Raw genomic sequence first — 21409 nt, forward strand, 5'->3', positions numbered from 1 at the left:
TTCTCATGTTTACTTTCCAGTTCATTTATTTTTAGAGCTATAACAGTAGTATAAACAACACTCACCCCTTTTACTTCATTGCTCAAACAACCTTAAACATGGTTGGCAGCAGTCTTCTTGACATACTGCATTCAGTTAAAATCCAGCTCAAATGTAATTGCCGAGCACAGAACTTGCTTACCAATCCTATCAAGTCTTAATTAGGCCTTTAAGATGGTTTTATCTCTCTAATCCCACTTGAACAATCTGCATCTAGTTACCTCGCCTTACCCCTGATCCTCCTAATTTCACTCAATGCAACCAGGCACAATGTACTTAACACAAGTTTTAGTATTCTGTCTATGCCATCTGCTTATTTCAACTATTTTGTAAGCCAGAATTGAGCAGTCTAACAGTGTGCGACAGACAGAGAATGATCTTATATTCATCTTCTAGAATAAATGGCAAGTGAGAAGTGACTTGAGCTTTATGTTGACAATATGAAATGTTTTGAACATTTGTGTTTCTTGCACCTCTCCTTCAGATATAATTCAGTTTGTCTCTTTTTGTGTCTAGCCTTTGAAAATACCAGATTTTGTGCATTATTTTAATGTTTTGTACCTCAAATTAAGTTTAAATTATAAATCAGATGTTACATTCAACACATTACTTACTTGAGTACTATTTTTCCCTAATATTGTTTTACTCTTAATTTCTTGTACTTCTACTTTAATAATATTATTTTATTTTATTTTTTAAGTAATGTTAAAGTTAACTGCGTGCATTTTTGGCTACTCTGTCCACCTCTGATTAAGAGTAATAATAAAAGTAAAGTAAATATATTTGTTGAAAAATTAAATAAGATTGACATTTCAACATGAGCAGCCCTAGTTTACATTCCTAGTGTGTCTTCTGAAGTCTAACTTTGCACATGTGAAATGGGCTCTTCCTCTGGTGTGGTGATGATGTGGTGGGGGTGGTGTGGTGGTATCTGGCAGCGTGCCCTCCTCATCTCAGTGTTAATTTTCCCCCTGGTCCATATGGTGCTGCAGACAGTTCACCTGCAGGCTGTAGCAGCACAGCGCTCGCATCCAGCTCGTCAGGCACAGCAAGCCAACGTCCTCAGGCAAGAGCCTGTCATCTCTCACAGCTGTCTGAGCACTGGGCCCGCCTGCTGCACCCAACACCCACTACTACACCCAACACTCACTGTATACAGTGTTCCCTCGTTTATCGTATGGGTTACTTTCCAAAAATAACCCATGATAAACTAAATCTTCAAAGTAGAAAACTTTTTTTTTTTTACAATTATTACATATATATTTTAAGCCTGTTAAACCCATCTCCACACACTTCATAAAAGTTTCTCAGACAGGCATTAACATTTTCTCACATTTCTCTCTTGTTTAAACACTCTCAAAGTTCAAACCTTCGTAGATTAAAAAATAAGTACAGTATTATAGAACGAAAGGCGTCAGATGCTCTGTTGTCCAAAAGCTGAAAAAGCTGAACTTTTTGGCGTTTGACGTGCAGCATCAACCAATCAGACATTACGCTTAAGGGACAAATAGACGTCATTATCCAGAACAAGTAGAAAGACATCAGCCACAAACTAGCAGCAACTTAATTATGCCGGGCGCACCGGCTCATGGACCCAGACACTCCGCAGAGCTGATCACCTCCGTTGATGGGATTTTTGTAATAAATACATTAAAGTCACTCTCTCAACCTGGTCTGCAGCATTCACAAAGACACAGGGAAAACAAAACATCCAAAGGCACTCGCAGATCGCAACAGACGCTCTGGACACGCGTCAAGATGATGTGTGTCCAGAGCGCCCATGGCACACGTCGGAGGCAAATGCTAAGGCGTCCAACTAGAGGCATCCAACGGGTTCTTGACACCCCAGAACCACACTGCTGGCATTGAACATTTATGTAAATTTGGCTGAACGCATTCTGAACTGTACAGGAGACATGGCACGTCCATTAACCAATCAGGATGCAGAATGCACCTTCATACACTAAAAAAAGCACGCAAAATTGCGCCAAAAAATAAATAAAAATCGCGAAACAGCGACACCGTGAAAAGTGAACAGCGATATAGCGAGGGACAACTGTACCCAACACCCAATACTACACCCAATGCTACACCCACTACTACACCCACTACTACACTCATTACTACACCCAACACTCACCGTATGCCCAACACTCAGGGTCTAGCCAACACCCAATAATACATGCAATACTACACCCAACGCTCACTACTACATCCAACACTCACTGTATACCCAACACCCAATACTACACACAATATCACACCCACTTCAACACCCAACACCCAATACTACCCCAAGCACCCAATACTACACCCACTACTACACCCAACACCCAATACTACACCCAACACTCAGTACTACACTTACTACTACACCTAACAGCCACTCCTCAGGCAAGCGCTCTCATCTCTCACAACTCTCTGAGCACCGGGACTGCCTGAGCACCGGGACTGCCTGAGCACCGGGACTGCCTGAGCACCGGGACTGCCTGAGCACCGGGACTGCCTGAGCACCGGGACTGCCTGCTGCACCCAACAGCCACTGTTACACCCAAGACTCACCACTATACCTTACACTCACCGTATACCCAACATCCAATACTACACGCAATATTGCACCCACTACTACACCCAACAGTTATCACTATACCCAAAACCCACTACTACACCCAACACCCACTCAGGCAAGAGCTGTCATCTCTCACCAACTGCCTGAGTACTGGGACTGCCTGCTGCACCCAACACCCACTACTACACCCAACACCCACTACTACACCCAACAGCCACCACTACACTTAACAACCACCACTACAACCAACAATCTCCACCACTACACTTAACAACCACCACTACAACCAACAATCTCCACTACTACACTCAACAACCTCCACTACACCCTCCACTGCACCAACAACCTCCACCACACCCGGCACTACACCACTCCTACCACTACAGCCAACAACATAATATGTAACAACCAACATAATATGTAATATCATATAGTGGACCATTACAGACAGAGTAGTAACATCAAAACACAAAAAGAGGAGGAGTTGCTGGCAGACTCAAGTGAAAGATGTTGTTTAAATAACTTCGAATTGTGATTTCAATTTGATGGTGAATAATCCTGCAGCATTATGTCGGCCATCTTTAAAAAGCACTACTTCCTTGTAATACTGCTTGTCTTTACCTTTGTATTTACTGGCTTCTTGAGTGTGATGGGTGTGTGACAGTTTGGGGGTGCGTGCTTGTTTCGTTGTGCTGCCGTCCCCTCGCGTTTGTCATGATTAGAGTTGGTGTCTTTAATCCCCCTCACCACATGCTCCGTTCATTTGCATACTTTGTCAGGAGTTAATGGAGTTTGTGCGCGGCTCGCTCGGAAAGTCTTTGAAGACTTCAGAGCTGAGTGTGATGTGTATACAGCCGCCAGCACTTCTATCCCTGATTGATTTGTTGCCGTTTGTTTTCTCCCTGTTTTCGTGGCTCTTGGTTTTTGTCACACTTTCTTAAATTCACTGGCATGTCTTCTTAAAACACTGTAAGGTTCATCAACCCCCATTACATTTTAATTTATTCACCAGATCATAATGTTGATCTTTATTTTTTGCTTCTGAAAAGACTTCTAAAGTAAAGTTTATCACCACACTACTTTTCATATGCAGTTGTTGCAGAACTTGAAGGAGATTTAGATGCTGAGTTGGAGAAGAAAAGGTTGCTGGTTCAAACTCTGTTCATCCTGTTTTTTATGTCCTTGTGCAAGACACTTCCCTCAATTGCCCATATATAAATGTGTTTGCGTGTTAGTTGTGATCAGAAGAGGCCATATAAGAAGATTTGCAGCCACACTTTTATCAACCTGCCTCAGAATGACTGTGGCTACATGATTGTACTTCAACAGTATGGGGCTGCAAGATTAATCAAAATTGCATCAAAATTTGAATGGATGCAATTAGCCAATCACAAACACTGTGTTTTTTGTGATACCATCATTTTCTCCACAAACAACAAAATATTCTGTCTGCAGAAACAGATGTAGTTTTGTGTACCAGTTAATCTGGGGCCGAGTCGCAGAGGCAGAAGCCTAAGTAAGGATCTCCAGACATCCCTTTCCACTCACACTACTTCCAACGCATCCTGGATCTTCCCTAGGGCTTCCTCCCAGTTGTTCTTGCCCGGAACCCCTCTCCAGGAAGTCATCCACAAGGCATCTGGAACACACAAGCCACCTCAGCTTACTTCTCTCCACGCGGAGGAGCAGTGACTCAACTTTGAGCTCCTTTTGTGTGAGTGAAGTCCTCACCCTATCTCTAAGGGAGACTCCAACCGGTGGAGGAAGCTCATTTGGACCACTTGGATCTGCCATCTTGTCCTTTCACTCATTACCCAAAGCTCATGACCATAGGTGAGAGTAGGACCAGAGATCTAAACCAGGACTAAAGGAGGACTAAACCAGTACTAAACCAGTGCTAAACCAGGACTAAACCAGAGAATATAGGTGAGAGTGGAAACATAGATTGAGCAGTAAATTGAGAGCTTTGCCTTTCGCCTCTTACAGCGACCGCATCGCTGCAGATGCTGCGCACATCTCCCTGTCAATCTCTTCAGCATGTTCTGAAATATATGTAAAATATGATTCTTATTTTACTTTGTCCGATTATTTTTTTATTTTATTTTTTGTCAACTCTCCTAGGCAGCTTAAAATGTCAACTTCGAACAGAATCCTAATCCTAAAACATAAACCGCAAATCTAATTGCTGTCAGAAAAATCATAGTTAGAATTTTTTTCCCCCAAATGGCTCATACCTGCTTTTATTCAAATGTCTTGTTGCCATACCATCACCTACTACCACCAACATTCAAGCAGTCATCTTTTCTTACTGATAATTTTACAATCTCTAAAGACACCAGTGTTATGACTATACTAAACAGTTCCCCAAAAAGCATGGAAAGCGTCTTAGATTACACACATAATAGAGTGGGGACTAGGGTACAGATGTATTAAAACTCTAATATCTAACTAAGCCACATACAAGAAGAAAAACTATGCAATTATGCTTGAATAACGTGTTCCTCCACAATCCAATTTCCACTTGAACAGCTTGCACTTCGGTCAGAGTAATTATTTCTGAACAAATGACTTTTCTATAGTTGCCTCTAATGCATCTGAATCAGGCAAACTGGATGCAGAACGCCTTAAGTGTCTCCTGGTATTTACAGACTATGCAAACCTGTATTTAATTGAGTGAATCAATAAGCACTTTAATGCACTGTCAAACCAACAGGTAAAATGTGCAATTTATTTCCACACAAAGTTAAGTTGGATGTGGAAGTCTTCAGCCTGCACTTTGCCTCCCTCTGATTGCTGTTTGTCAGTGAGGTGTCCAAATATCAGACTTACAACTAGAGTAACGGACCAAGTTTGCTACTGGTTCACACCTGTTCATATTTGATTGAAACAGACTGCTATGTTATGCTGTTCCCTTGTCATTTCATTAGTTTTCATTTCATTCATCATTTCATTAGTCAATGTTTTATGCCTGTTTGTGTAGTCTTGTATAGTCCTGCATTTGAGGCTTGGGTCCTCAGAAAATGTCTATTTCCACCTACCCCTATCTCCACCTGCAGCTCTATACTTGTGAGCTACTACGTGAAAGGTTCAAAATGGTCACATACAACATTTATTAAGTCAGTAAAATCTACAAATACTCAGGACTAGATATCTAAACCAGGACTAAACCAAGGCACCAGCTAGCCTATTGTCAGGGTTACTATTTCCTGTCTGATTGTATCTATAGAGTTTTTGAGCTAAAATTAATAAATACTTCAAGATCATGCAATGGACAGCAAGTTACGGGAGGATGTTGTTAACAACATTTTGAAAACTTTATAAATATTTCACCAGAGCACACTTCTATGTTTAGAAAGATAATGTAGGCCTATATGTGTGTCTCAATGCTAAGGCTAATGCTAATTTTGAGGCTTAACAAACAAACAATCAGACTGTCTTTTCTTAAAATTGTACTTTATTTTTTGATGAAAGTTGCTGCTAGCTTGGAGACACAGTGAGGTAATCAGCATGCACAGAACCTATCCTATAACCCAAATTCTAATGAAGTTGGGAAGCTGTGTAAAACTTAAAAAAAAAATACAGAATGCAATGATTTGCAAATCCTTTTCAACCTATATTGACCTGAATAAACTACAAAGACATGAAATGAACTTTATTGTTTTTATGCAAATGTTCACTCTTTTTCAATTTTATACCTGCAACACGTTCCAATAAAGCTGGGACAGGGGCAACAAAAGAATGGGAAAGTTGAGGAATGCTTAAAATACACCTGTTTGGAACATTTTACAGGTGAACAGGTTAATTGGAAACAGGTGAGTGTCATGATTGGGTACAAAAGCAGCATCCCCGAAGCGCTCAGTCATTCACAAGCAAGGATGGGGTGAGGTTGACCACTTTGTGAACAACAGCATGAGCAAATAATCCAACAGTCTAAGAACAATGTTTCTCAACGTACAATTGCAAGGAATTTAGGTATTTCATCATCTATGGTCCATAATATCGTCAAATGATTCAGAGCATCTGGAGAAACCTCTGCACGTAAGTGGCAAGGCCCTAAACCAACATTGAATGCCCGTGACCTTCAATCCCTCAGGTGGTACTGTATTAAGAACACATGAATGTGTAAAGGATATTACCACATGGGCTCAGGAACACTTCAGGAAACCATTGTCCGTTAACACAGTCCGTCACTACATTTCAAAGTGCAAGTTAAAACTGTACCATGCAGAGCAAACATATACAGTGAGGCAAATAAGTATTTGAACACCCTGTGATTTTGCAAGTTCTCCCACTTAGAAATCATGGAGGGGTCTGAAATTTTCATGTCCACTGTGAGAGACATAATCTAAAATGAAAATCAATGTTAATATTTGGTACAGTAGCATTTGTTTGCAATTACAGAGATCAAATGTTTCCTGTAGTTTTTCACCAGGTTTGCACACACTGCAGGAGGAATTTTGGCCCACTCCTCCACACAGATCTTCTCTAGATCAGTCAGGTTTCTGGGCTGTCACTGAGAAACACGGAGTTTGAGCTCCCTCCAAAGATTTTCTATTGGGTTTAGATCTGGAAACTGGCTAGGCCACTCCAGAACCTTGATATGCTTCTTACGGAGCCGCTCCTTGGTTATCCTGGCTGTGTGCTTCGGGTCATTGTCATGTTGGAAGACCCAGCCACGACCCATCTTCAATGCTCTAACTGAGGGAAGGAGGTTGTTCCCCAAAATCTCGCAATACATGGCCACGGTCATCCTTTCCTTAATACAGTGCAGTCGTCCTGTCCCATGTGCAGAAAAACACCCCCAAAGTATGATGTTTCCACCCCCATGCTTCACAGTAGGGATGGTGTTCTTTGGATGGTATACCTGAAGAAGGTCAGAGCGACCGAAACGTTGTATGGAATAAAATTGCATTAAGAGTGAGACAGTGTGCGGGAGTTTTTCTTTAATTTTTAGACAAGTGCTTCACCTCCTACGCACCTGTCGCCCAGTCGGGTGTGCGGAGTTCACACAGAAACGAGTTCTTTGGATGGTACTCATCATTCTTCTTCCTCCAAACACGGCGAGTGGAATTAAGACCAAAAAGTTCTATTTTGGTCTCATCTGACCACATGACTTTGTCCCATGACTCCTCTGGATCATCCAAATGGTCATTGGCAAACTTAAGATGGGCCTGGACATGTGCATGATTTTAACCTGTTACTACCGAAGGTCCCCAATTTTGGGGACCTTGGGAAATGCATTTTTGTTTCGCCATGAGCCAACACATTAATCACAGAAAATATATTAATGTGGCACATCAAATTAAACAGCACCGCTAGCGCTACAAGGCTATGTAAACTATTTTCATCGTCCACAAACACAACTCAGATGACACCCAAGAGAAAACCGCAAAACTAAATCCTCGCCGCATTTACGGCTCCACAACAGCTGTACTTCATGCTACCCACACAAAGAACCGCTCAAAAGAAAGCAGAGAGTCTACCAGTTCCAAAGATATAAGCCCCAGCACTGTACACCAAAGCATCGCGGAGATATAAGCCAGCGCATCAGATCACAAAACATTGCTTTTCAAAACCACATTAGTAAAAATTGTCTTACCTTTGTCGTCTTGCCGTGAAAAGTTTATTCCATTTGTAAATAAAAGCTATTTCCTGTTAGCCACGACTGTTGTCCGTCACTTAAAACAGTCCGAGTGGTACAATAGTGATATATAGTTCGTACCGAGCGCTTACAGTAAACCAATGGAGGAGCATGGCACTTTCACGTGGCTTTCTTTTTCCCCTTCTGGTGGGCTGGCTGTGTTGTCAATCTTGTATTGCAAGTTATAGCCTTTTTCTATTGGCTTTCACGATTCCAGAGAGGTGTCACTCATGCATATTGACCAATCTGCTGGGGAGTAAAGTCCGCGCGTACAGTAAGCATGCTTGTGTGCGTAACAGCGCCTTTACGCACAGGACACAGAGCGCACCTGACAAACTTAGATTTGCTTTTTTCACTAAATTCATCTCTAAAAAAATCATTCAAATGCTTTATGCGGTCATTTTATTTGTAGGGGAAACATTCATATACACATATATTTATTATAATTATTAATTAATAATTATTAATTTAACACAAAAAAATTAAAAATGCCAAAAAATGTTTTCTTTAGGTCTACTGAACACCATTAGTGATATAAAAATGAAATATATAACTTTTACATGACAGAAATGCAAATGGCACTATGTGTGCCAAATGGTGCCAAATGGTGCCAAAATGGAGACCTCGCCTGACATACCTGTACTAAAATCTCTCTCTTTTTGATCTGCTTCATCTAATCAGTTTCAACCTTTGCAGAGATAATGTTCACATGTTTGGTTTCTATTTTATGAAATAAAAGGCTATGTTAGCAACATTCCAAAGAGTTATTCATCATAAAACATGTTTTTTTTTAGGCGGGGCTAAAAAAAAATCTACATTTTTGCTGTGTTTCATCCTAATTTTCTCTTTATCAGTAGCACATACATGGATAAATGACATATCAAATTATTCTGCCCAATGATCCCTTTACAATGGCACAAAAATCATTGAAATACACCTTGGAGTTGCTGAAATAGACCAGTTTATAAATGGATATACATTTTTCGAAAATGTGTCTTCAAAATAGGCTTAGGTAGTAACGGGTTAAACCATGACGTCTTAGTGTATTACTAACAGTAACCTTGGAAACAGTGGTCCCAGCTCTTTTTAGGTCATTGACCAGCTCCTCCCGTGTAGTTTTGGGTTGATTCCTCACCTTTCTTAGGATCATTGAGACCCCACGAGGTGAGATCTTGTATGGAGCCCCAGTCTGAGGGAGATTGACAGTCATGTTTAGCTTCTTCCATTTTCTAATAATTGCTCCAACAGTGGATCTTTTTTCACCAAGCAGCTTGGCAATTGCCCTGTAGCCCTTTCCAGCCTTGTGGAGGTCTACAATTTTCTCGTGTGCATTTTGACAGTTCTTTGGTCTTGGCCATGTTGTAGTTGGGGTCTTACTGACTGTATGGGGTGGACAGGTGTCGTTATGCAGCTAACGACCTCAAACAGGTGCTTCTAATTTAGGTTAATAAGTGGAGTGGAGGTGGACTTTTTAAAGGTGGACTAACAGGTCTTTGAGGGTCAGAATTCTAGCTGATAGATAAATGCCACCGGCTTTTCTGGGCCTGAGCTCACCTGAGATGGACTGACACAAAGTGGAAAAGTGTGCTGTGGTCTGAGGAGTCCACATTTTAAATTGTTTTTGGAAATCATGGACATTATGTGCTGCAGGCCAAAGAGGAAAAGGACCATCCGGATTGTTATCAGCGCAAAGTTCAAAAGCCAGCATCTGTGATGGTATGGGGTGTGTTAGTGCCCATGTCATGGGTAATTTCCACATCTGTAAAGGCACCATTAATGCTGAAAGATACATACAGATTTTGGAGCAACAATACTGCCATCCAAGAAACGTCTTTTTCAGGGACATCCCTGCTTAGTTCAGCAAGACAATGTCAAGCCACATTCTGCACGTGTTACAGCAGCGTGGCTTCGTAGTAAAAGATTGCGGGTACTAGACTGGCCTGTCTGCAGTCCAGACCTGTTTCCTATTGAAAATGTGTGGCACATTATGAAGCGCAAAATACGACAATGGAGTGCTGAGCAACTGCAGTTGTACATTTAGCAAGAATGGAAAAGGATTCCTCCTGCCAAGTTTCAACAGTTAGTTTCCTCAGTTCCCAAACGCTTATTGATTGTTGTTAAAAGGAAAGGTGATGTAACACAGTGGTAATCATGCCCATCCCAGCTTTATTGGAACGTGTTGCAGGCATCAAATTGAATATGAGTGAATATTTGCATAAAAACAATAACAATAATAATCAGTTTGAACATTAAATATAATGTCTTTGTAGTTTATTCAGTTCCATATAAGTTGAAAAGGATTTGCAAATCATTGTATTCTGTATTTTCCTTTTTAGTTTTACACAGCAATGTCATTGGAATTGGGGTTGTAATTTGTTGAGAGTGAGCATTCAGTATCCTTGTTTAGCAGTACATCTCAAATATATATATTTGTTCAATGTAAAAATAAAAAAAGGGAAAATATAAAAAGAAGAAACTCCACTGTTGCTGATATTTTAGGTCTGCACTGCACAAAATGTTTTCTTAAATTTACACTTTAGCCTAGTTGATTTGGGCTTGTGTACTTATTGTTTAAGGGTTGCCATTCTAATCAAATTATCCCAGTGTGCCTTGTAGCTGTGTAATTAGCTCTCTTTTCTAATGATTGTCTCAGCCTTGTACCTGTGAATCCAACATGGCTGCTTGTTGTCGAGCTCACTTCTCCAGTCATCGACAGAACCTGGAGGGCAGCTATAAAGCACTGCTCGGAGATTAGCATGAGCGCCTCCTTTCCCCCCATCTCCTCAAATGAGAACAAGGCCATTAACATTTGTGTGTTTTCATTATGTAAATGGTATTAATGCAGAGCCACAGATTGCCACGGGGAAACTATCATTTTCCTCCCAGTGATCATCATGTGTCCACGTTTATCGCCTTGATTATGACACGCTAATTACATAGGGCTTTTCTGCGCCTTTCAGATTCAGAAGAATCAAGGATCTTTAATGGTGAGTGTTATTGGATCTGCATGTCTGTAATCCTAGCTGACTGTTCCACTCCAATAGCATTTTCACTGGCAAATATTAGATTGTTCCTAAACAGCTGCCATTACACGAGGTAGCATAATAAAATAACATATCCGATCTGTTATGGCTTGGCTTGGCCTCACTGCATTTGATTAACGTAATAGATCCTCTTCCATCACATCAGCTAACTGTTTTTTTTTTGTTTTTTTTTTACATCTGTGTGTGTGTATTTCAGCCTTTCCAGTTACTCCAATGCATCGTTGATGAGGTGAGTCGCCGTCTTATGTGCTTTTGCATCTAAAGTCAGCCCTAATGGCCCGGAAAGCTTATATTTTGTTTCCTAATGAAGCGGAGCACTCAGGCGGCTTTGCTTCCCGGTCGTACAGCCCGGTCTTGCGCACCCGCCTGGGGCTCTACATGCACCGCTCATGCACAATGCTGCAGAGGCTAACACCACCACTAACAGTACAGCCCCCAGCCATGTACTCTGCTAGTCTAACCAAAACAAACACACAGGTAGCTAGACACTTTTCTTTAGCTGAATTATGGAAAACAGAGTTGTAAAATGTATACATAAAAATGTACAATGCCAAAATAACAGATAGATAACAAATTAGATGTGCAAATATCTTAATATTGCTTTAAACTAATTATCATTCAATTCAATGTTCAAAACCGTGTATAAAGTTATCCAGTTGACACGATTTGTGCGTCACTTCAACCTGAGCCATGATGTCTGCATACATGTTTTAGCATATTTCTGATGGATTATCATAAGAATATCCTTGACATAACAAAAAAAAAAAAATCATATTTTTGAATTGCCAACTCCTGAAAATATGGTTGGTCTTGTATTTTTGTTAATTGTGAAAACCTTTAGAAGTGCTTAACTAATCAAATGTAAGTGCAGGTCTCAGTGTCAACAAATCAAAGTTTGTATTGAGTTTATATTTCCTGCAGTCAAAGAGGTAGTGTGCATGTTTATGAAGGTGTATGCTAATGTTTGTTTTGACACTCATTCCCTCTCTCGAAGTTCTTTGCTGACGCGCACAAATGACAGAAAAATGCCCCTCGCCACTGCAGCCCGCCCCTCCTCCTTTTTCTCCTCCTGTTCTGTGTTGTGCATTAAACATACTATGTCACTTGTCCTTAACTGCCTATAGATTGGGCATAATTAATAATTAAATGCTTTTGGTTGTATTGGATTGACCCCAGCTGAACTGTTCATTAGTCAAGCAGACAGAGCCATCACTCAAACTCTTTTTCCCACACCCTTTGCCGTCTCCCCTCCGGGCGAGAGAGCTGTGCGCCGGGCCTGGCAGTCCTCTGCTCGCCCACCAAATCCACCATCACCCCACTACACACAGGCAACAGGAGAAGCACTGTGCTGTCAGGTACACTTTAGAAACATGAGCTACAGTTTAGGATGGGTGCGCTACTTCACGCTAGGGGTACTATGTCAACATTATAACAGTGCTATGCTCAATAATCAGGGTTCCCACGATTCCTGAAAAAATCTTTGGCCTTTTTCCAGATATGGAAAATGCATGGAACTGAGAAAAAAGGCCAGATGTCTTGAAAAATATTTTGTCCTTGAAAATATCTCCACACTGTGCTTTGCTGGATTGGATATCAAATACTTTTACTGACACCTATTAGAGCAGTTGGGTTTTTGAGAAATCTTAAAAATTCACCAAAATACAAGACAAAAAATATAGAAAATATGTGTAATTTCTTGAATCTATACTTAGCAGGACTGTGGTGTCACATATAGGCATCCCATATGTTCTACTACAGCAGTAGACTCATAAGTACCATGCATTCCCAAAGCTCAAAATGCTCTCCACCTTGTGATGCCATGAAATGGTAGTTTTCAAGTTAATAGCTACATTTTAGCTTTAGTTCAGTAGTGATTGGCAGTCCTAAAAGGTGTATGGAGTTTAAAACACAGTGGAGCACTTCCTGTATTACCACATGACATCACGAAGTGAAACTGTGTTTTCTGTTTGAGAAAACTCAGACTTAATATGCATTGTTTGTGGGTTAAACATGTGTGAATTAAACAAAAGAGAAAAAGTTGCGTAATATGGGCCCTTTAACTTTTTCACTATTTAATCAGAGACTGGGACATTTTTATCAGTATTCACATTGTTTATGTTCAGGAGCATTAATCCTAAAAACAGAATGAAAAATGAATTACTAAAGATTATCACAACAAACCCATGCATTTCAGAACATGTGTGTAAACATCAAAACTACAGGGTTAGTACTTCACGGGTTACACATGACTTCAGACAAAGAGATTGTTAGATTCCTACAAAGGACCATATAAAGGATTATATCACCTAAATTACTGCAGTGTGTGATTTGCTAATTACGACCATTCAAATTACAAGTTTGATTTGATTAGGATAGCTCTTGCAGAAACTACAATGAAAGCCCCTTAAAAACCCTTCATGCATTTCTATTAGAATACTGCAACGGCACAGAACCACACCATAAATCATATAGGACATCACTCCATTGCCAACAGTCCATCCTGCCTGCTCATGCCTGCGTTTGTCTTTGGAAAGTATATTTGCTGGAAACAGACAGCGCTACATTAATCGTCAAGACCCCATCTTGGAACTGCTGAGCGTCCCGCCATCTGCTCGCTGCCCACTCTCATTAAAGCACCTCTCCACTGCGCCGGTGAATAGCACGCCGCTCTGCTAATAAAGAACTCCTACTTTATTTTCAAGCCTGTAATTACGGATCTAATTTCCCCTAATAAAGGCTCCATGGCAATGACATGTATATTTACTCGTGGCGGTTCACGTTTGGTGCAGGGGGATGAAGCAAGAGCCAGGGCACTTTCATCACAGGGTTTGTCTTTGTGCGATTGCCGCAGCGACATCAAAGCTTTGGCGGAGCTTGGAATACATGCATAAATATGTGGGAGTGCAAATATAGACAAGGTTTTGTACCCTTAAAGGGCCTCTACCTGATTTTTTTTCCATGTATTTGAGCAAAATGTGTCTCGTCCCAGTACAGATATATTGTTTAAGCAGCTCTTGAGGTCAAAATAAGTCTGCTGTGTGCTGTCTGCGTCTGTATAAAGCTTTCTATTGTCCGAGAATCGGGAAGTGTGCGATGAGCATGCTAGTTATTGTTAGCATTTCAAAGCTTTGATAAGGGCTTATAAAATCATTGTGGAGAATAATTAAATTGCTCAGAAAGCATAAGGTAAGTGAAGAATAACTTTGGACCACTGCAAACCGTTTAAAATGAACTAGTTCTGTTTTTGATTTTTTTAAGACAATAAAACTTATGTACAGGGTCTTAAAGAATAGATATGTAACGTTTCTTAGAGTGTGTCATCCTGGCTTGGTCCTGGTTTATCACTGATAAAGACTTGATGTAGCCCTTTACCAGTCCTAGTTCAACCTTAGTTTCAGTTTATTCTGAGTTGTCGTCACTTTTGTGTTTAGTGTGATTGAAGCCACAGTATGTAACTTTTTACCTGAAACTGTTTTGTTTTCTTGTTTTTTGTTTTCGTTTATTGCACTGAAAAAACATGCTTCTAAACTTTGAGCGTGCTTGCATCCACAAGCCTGACTCTTATGTAGCCTGGAGGAGAAAAGTTTGTCCTTTGTCCTGCCTATAATATTTCTCCATGGAGAATCTGCCGAAATGTGGTTTTAACCTCCGATTTCCATGGAAAAATGCAGGTGACTTGCACCTGCAGAAAATTACATACTTTATGATGATGTTTTATGCTTCCTTCCCGCTCATTTATTTGTATAGTATTCTATCATAGCCATATAGACGCCACTATACAGTTGTACAGTGTGCTGCTGCTTAACAAGTGACCATATTAGGTTTACATTTTTCCTGAAACACTTTGCTCTCAGTACAGAAAGATTAGTTGAAGCAGATGTGAACATTTTCTTTGGTCCATGCTTCCTCTGATTGCTTGTTCCGTTTTACATTTTTGTCAGCCCAAAGCGAGTGTGTTCTGTAATTTTTTAGCATTGCCGCTGAGCCCTGTTTGGTCGTATGTTGTATCCAACTCCATTTCACAGTGGTTGAGTTTACCTTCTACTTCCAAAGATGTAACATGAATAGACAAGGACCAGACTAATGCTTTGTATAGACCCTTTAATATGCTGTATCATCAGGGTGATACAAATTCTAGATTAGACGAGACTGGAGGCAACCATGGTACATTTTCAACGATTAAGTGAGATCATGTCAAAATGCTAATGTTTGAAAAAAAAGAAACTACAATTTTGAATTTCTAGGATAGAAATGACAGTTTTTCTATTACAAAAGGTGGAAAAAGAAACTATTTTTGAGCCTCAAAAATCGTTTTCAAGAGTTACAAGTCATATAATTTTTGATAAAGTATGTAATACATCTGTAGGTAAAATGCTAAAGCATTGTAAATGTAATATTTCTGTAAGTATTTGTCCAATAAATCCTAAAAATCAAGATCTTTCCAAAAATGGCACTTGTGTCTAATAATTTACTAAATAAACAAATAATAAAACACAATAGGATCTGTGCACAATGAGAGCTGGCTACTTCCTGTCACTCTAATGTAATGTCTATGAGGTTTTTGTCAAATCACACTAAAACCATACCTACCATTATATCATTCATGTGTCTGACACGTTTTCATTTGCCAACTCCCCTTTTTATTTCATAATATTCTGTGGTTAATCTCAGTTTCTCATTGACATTGCATTATGTTCAGTTTCATTTGGCCTCCAGGTGCCTCCATTCCAAAACTTAGAATGTTTTTGTTTACACTTTTTGAAAGGGTCTATAGGTTCGAATAACATAATATCATACTAGGCTGCAGTGCTGCCCAAATACAAGCGTTCAAAGGGGCTGGCCTATGTACTTGCATGTACATGTTTGCTGCTGATTCGGTGCTTCCCTTCCAAATTGAGAATGCTGCTCTGCGTGGGTTGCTCAAGGGCATTTGTTTGTCTGTACACAGCCGCTCTATGATGTATTGCTCATCCGGATGGCGGCAGCACACACTATTGCAGAGAGATTAGAAGGGCCTATTTCTTTGTTAATTTAAATGGCGTCATGCATCATGCTTTACGGGGGGGCTGCCGATCAGAGCATTAAGGAATGAGAATAGTGCCCAGAGGTGTTTTTAATGGCACAGCAGGCCTCCCTCCACACATACACAGGCCTCATTTCCCTGCATTTGAATCGCGCTCTGACTTGGGACCGCAGCTTAGCATTTTATGCTTGGTAGGCCAGGGTTCTGTCCAAGGAATTCTGCTTGTATAAAGGTAGAAAATTGTACTGTAGAAGAGGTCCTTTTATAGGTCTGCTGAAGACACACATGCATTGGATTTGGTTTATTTAAGAAAATATATGCTTTTCATTAGGGCTGCACAATAATGAATATTTTGCAATATCAATATTGCAATATTTGAATGTACTCTTTGACTTAATTTTTTTCATTTAGACAAAACCAGGACGAACTCACACCTCTTTTTGAACCTAATAAGGAAAGTCGTGAATAAAATCAGCTTTATTTAACATACTGTACTTTCTAGACTATAAGTCACACTTTTTTCATTGTTTGTTGTGTGCAACTTATACTCAGATATGAATTATATGTGAAATTATTAAAATATATAATTTCACATCTTCTTTATTGTCACACTAACAACCGCACGATGGCACTTGTGTACCAGTATCTATTACTTCTGCACCATTGAAAATTTAAAGTTTCAACATTACTGCAATTTAAAAGACATCTGAGAAAGACTGAACAAAAATGCCCCCTAAAAGAAAACCATATTCTGCTGAGTCTGATGACAGCCACACAGAAGAGGAAGTGGCGCTTCATCTAACTCCGGGGTTGGCGGTGTGGTTCAGAAATGACTCCCAGGACCAATGGATTTAGTGATTTGGAAAGAGATTGACAGTAAACTTGTTAGATTTTTTTAATGCTTTAGTTATCTGATTAACTGTTGATTGGTAGCTAAATAAATATAAATGTGTTACATACAGTATGCTGTAGTGCTATCCAGCCTGTTTTTCTCTACTTTATTATTATTATTATATCTTACCTTTAAAGATAAAATGTCTTTTCTTGGTCTCAGATTTTGTAAAATAAATTCTCCCCCAAAAATGCGACTTATAATCCAGTGTGACTTATAGTACGATACTTTAAAAAAAAAAAAAAAACAGTAAATTTTTATCAGCTGGAGAACACTGATGTTATTAGAATATATTGAGTATGTTGCGATATTCATTATTGCGTCCGTAATATCACAATATCGTTACTTTTGCAATAGGGCTGCAGCTAACAACTATTGCAATGGTCAGCTAGTCAGCAATTCATAATTTATAGATCAACTAGTCAAATGATTATTTCTATTGAAAATTGAGACTTTTAAATACATTATTCTAATAAAGGTTGAAATCTGGAGACTGAAGGCTTCTAAATACAGAATCATCCTGAACAAAGTGTATCGTTGATGAAAATGTGAAACAGTTTATTCTTTTTTGACATTTTGATTGTCACTTATAATTTACAGGCTTGATAAAGCATGAAGAAAGATTCAATTAATATGAACAATTAATTTATTTAAAATGATGCAGACTATTATTTACTAGAGGTTAGATTTAGGAGGTCAGATCAGTTATTAGGGTGAAAGTAGCTCAGTTGATCGAGCATTTGTCCACTGAACCGAAGGTTGGTCGAATTCCGCTCTCGACATAAACATCATTGGTAGAGCAGTCAGATCCACCGACCCACAGGTTGGCGATGCGATTCCAGCTCCCACAGATGAATACTGTCATTGTGTCCTAGGGCAAGACACTTAGCCCACCTCACCCCCAGTGTCTGCGTACACTGGTGTGTGAATGTGTGTGTGAATGGGTGAGTGATTCCTTGATATAAAGTTCTTTGAGCCTTGAAGGGGGAAAAGTGTTAAATATAAATGTGAACATTTACCAAAATATGATTATTTTTCATAGTGGACTAGTCATGATAAATCAATCAATCGTTCCATCTGGCCACAAGCACAATTTTACAGTTCAATTCAAGTTTATTCATATAGCACATATAAAACAACTTCAGCTGGCTAAAGTGCGAGTACAAGAAAACACCAAGGTATACTGTCTAGCTAGTATTAAATACCAGGGAGAAGAGGTGGACTTTCAGTGTAATCTTAAACTGTGTAGTCTTAAACTGCATTAAACTGAACTGGCAGGGGACTGGTAGACAGAGTCTGGGCGCTCCCACAGAAAAGACATTTATTTTAGATTGTGTACTCAGATTTTTTACATTTAACATACATTACATTTATGACAGATGGAAAATTAACAATAGTGCCTTACTTCAGTGCTGACGAGCCATGTAAGTGCTATTGCTGAGTTTCAGATGACATCATAACTTTCTATAAGCCCATAATAGTTAGTACAGATGGGGCTAGCTAAAAAATAATATGGTTTAAATTAAGCTTTGTGTTGTAATACAATGCACTCTTGGGTCCTATCAAAAATGATCACATTCAACATTTGTAGCTACAATAGTAGTTTACCATCACTGAGTGTGGAATGAATGAATAATTACTATAGTATAGCGCTTTGAGAGGCTTTGACAAGCCTGTAAAGCACATTACAAGTGTAAGGCATTATTATGATTAGTAGTAGTAGTATTTGTGAATCAGAATACAATGTAATTAATAGAGAAAATGGGCTCTGTGCATAACAGTGATTGGCAACTTCAACACTACCACAAATTCTTGTCACTACTTCCTCTTTTTTTTGTAGAGTCACACTAAAGTGAATAAATATTTAAAGATGAGGCAGTGGATGGGGAGCTGTGGGTGGATGTCACTGTCAACATGTTAAACACTACACAAATAAAATGAATACTTCACCAGAGGACACTTTTGTGTTTAGAAAGACGTGTGTGTCCCAGTGCTAATGCTAATGATAATTTGGAGGTATAATTAATATTAAAACAACACCACAAACTGTAGTATTCTACAAATAAAAATAATTGGATACGTGACATCTCAACATTGTAGGATCTCTCTAGTTCCAACTGAGTTGGAGACAGGTCAGAATTCTGTGATGGATTTTGCTGTGTAACTGTCAGATTCGAGATGTGTGGTTGATATCTCAGTAATTACTGGGCCTATCCACAGAAACTTCAGTGTCTTCCTTATCAATATAAATAAACAAAAGTGGGATATTTTAAACCAATGTCTTTAGTGTCAATACTAAAGACATGATTGACATATATCTGTTTATATATATATATATATATATATATATATATATATATATATATATATATATATATATATATAAAATGTGTGGATCTGACCCTAAATAAATAAGGATTAGGGCCAACATTTTTGGATCAAGTTTTTGTATCTATTTCAAAAACAGCTGAGCTGTTGTGTTCGTTCATTGCTTTCAGATTTCAGCTGTCAGTTGTTATGGTAATGGTGCTACTTTTTTTATCATTCTAAATCTTATGGGTAAGCCACTACCCCCCCTCTGAAATCATGATACCAAATTCTGGATTATGAACAGAAGTTACTGAATATTTTATTGCAATTTTTATTTATTTTTTTTCACCCCAATATGTTGTTTTCCAATCATGAGTCATTAGGAAATGTGGTTTTAGTCTCAAAGAAATGTGAATGAATCTTGTTTTTCCAATAGCATTCTGGACAAAAGAGGGTCAATGTGGCGCATCTGTTAACAGGACACGCTTAATTGACTTTGTATTGATCTGAGCACTACACACTGCACTATGGTCTTTGTGTATTTATGAGGACATTTAGTGACTGTAGTTTGCATTCTCCCCATCTCTACCAACGCTGCCAAATGATCAGCTAAGCATTCTTCATCTAACCAGTTATTTCCAGGCTTTTCTATTTGATATATAAGTCACCAGTCTGTTCAATGTCATTTTGTTGAAGTTGCATATGACAAATGAAGAACCACAAAACATGAAAAATAAAACTAAAATTTTCAAACTCGACTTGGAATTGATTCAATCCTCGATACTGATTCCGATACCATAATAAAGATAAAACATGCTCCTCTTTTAGTAGTAGAATGGAATTTTCATAAACAAAATAACAGTGCTTTCTTTATGTTACCATGAGGTCTTTTTCTAGTTCTGGTAAAGCTCAAAATTACACTAAAACTGTTCAGGAAAGCATTTGATAAATACCATACTAACACATTCTTCACACAGCAGACTTATTTTGACCTCAGGAACGGCTTATGCAATCCATTTGTACTGGGGCAAGACACATTTACTTCAAATACATGGGGAAATTGGCTACAAGGCCTTTAATTTGAAAACTAAGTGTGCTTTTGAAATAACAAACCATAGTTGCCATAGTTTTTAATGAGGTTTGCTTATGCATGCATTTATTCCTCTGTCAGTCTGAGGTTTTCTGTGTTTGGCTGTGGCCTTATATTGTTATACATACACAGGAGTTATTTTCCAATGAGAATGTATTGTGTGGGATGGCGCATTGTTAATGTATTTTGCTCTGAGCACAAGGGCATTGGTCTATGGGGGATAATGGAGTTTACGTTCATCTGCACATTATTGGTTCTTGATGTTTGCTTTTTGGGCCTTGATGAGAAATGCCTCCATTAAAGTTTGTCTCTTTTTAAACATTTAAAAGCACATTTATATTATGATTTTTTTTTTTTTCTGCTGTTTGCCATGTGTGACTCTTGTGTTCTCAGGACCCTCCTGTTCTCCCTGCGGGCCAGTTTAGTGACACGTTTGTTCACTTTGTTACTCAGTGGTAAGTACTTTATGTAGTTTAGTTTTAAAATGACCTCCAAATGTATTGGCTTGATTTGAACTCTGACAGTTCAGTGGTAAGCCTTTGTGTACACAGTACCATTTATTCTATTGTGCAACCTATCTCTAAAATCATTAGGTGCACACACAAAATATTAAAGGATGTGTAGCCTGCACTCAGTTTTAAATCCCACGCTCATAACGGAACCTGTGTTGCCAGAAACTTAACCTGTAAATAGAGGACACATACAAAATTTTCTCACTCTCAGAATATGGCCATGCCTCATGTGAAAGCTCAGAACCTTCAAGATTCACTCACTGAGCTGCAGAGGCTGCACTAGCACTAA

At 39.1% G+C, this 21409-nt stretch overlaps 1 protein-coding gene across 2 annotated transcripts in view; it reads left to right on the top strand.

Moving 5' to 3' along the window:
- map2k5 (mitogen-activated protein kinase kinase 5) overlaps window positions 1-21409 on the top strand; it is a 104240-nt gene that overhangs the window by 56906 nt on the left and 25925 nt on the right. The window contains exons 18-20 of one of the 2 annotated variants that reach the window (XM_033991663.2): window positions 11210-11236; window positions 11490-11522; window positions 21002-21063. In XM_033991663.2, the coding sequence (XP_033847554.1) occupies window positions 11210-11236; window positions 11490-11522; window positions 21002-21063 (122 nt within the window). The remainder of the gene's footprint in view (window positions 1-11209; window positions 11237-11489; window positions 11523-21001; window positions 21064-21409) is intronic. The other variant, XM_055231298.1, reaches the window with a different exon arrangement.

The sequence above is a fragment of the Periophthalmus magnuspinnatus genome, chromosome 3 (assembly GCF_009829125.3).
Source record: "Periophthalmus magnuspinnatus isolate fPerMag1 chromosome 3, fPerMag1.2.pri, whole genome shotgun sequence".
Taxonomy (NCBI): Eukaryota; Metazoa; Chordata; class Actinopteri; order Gobiiformes; family Gobiidae; genus Periophthalmus; species Periophthalmus magnuspinnatus.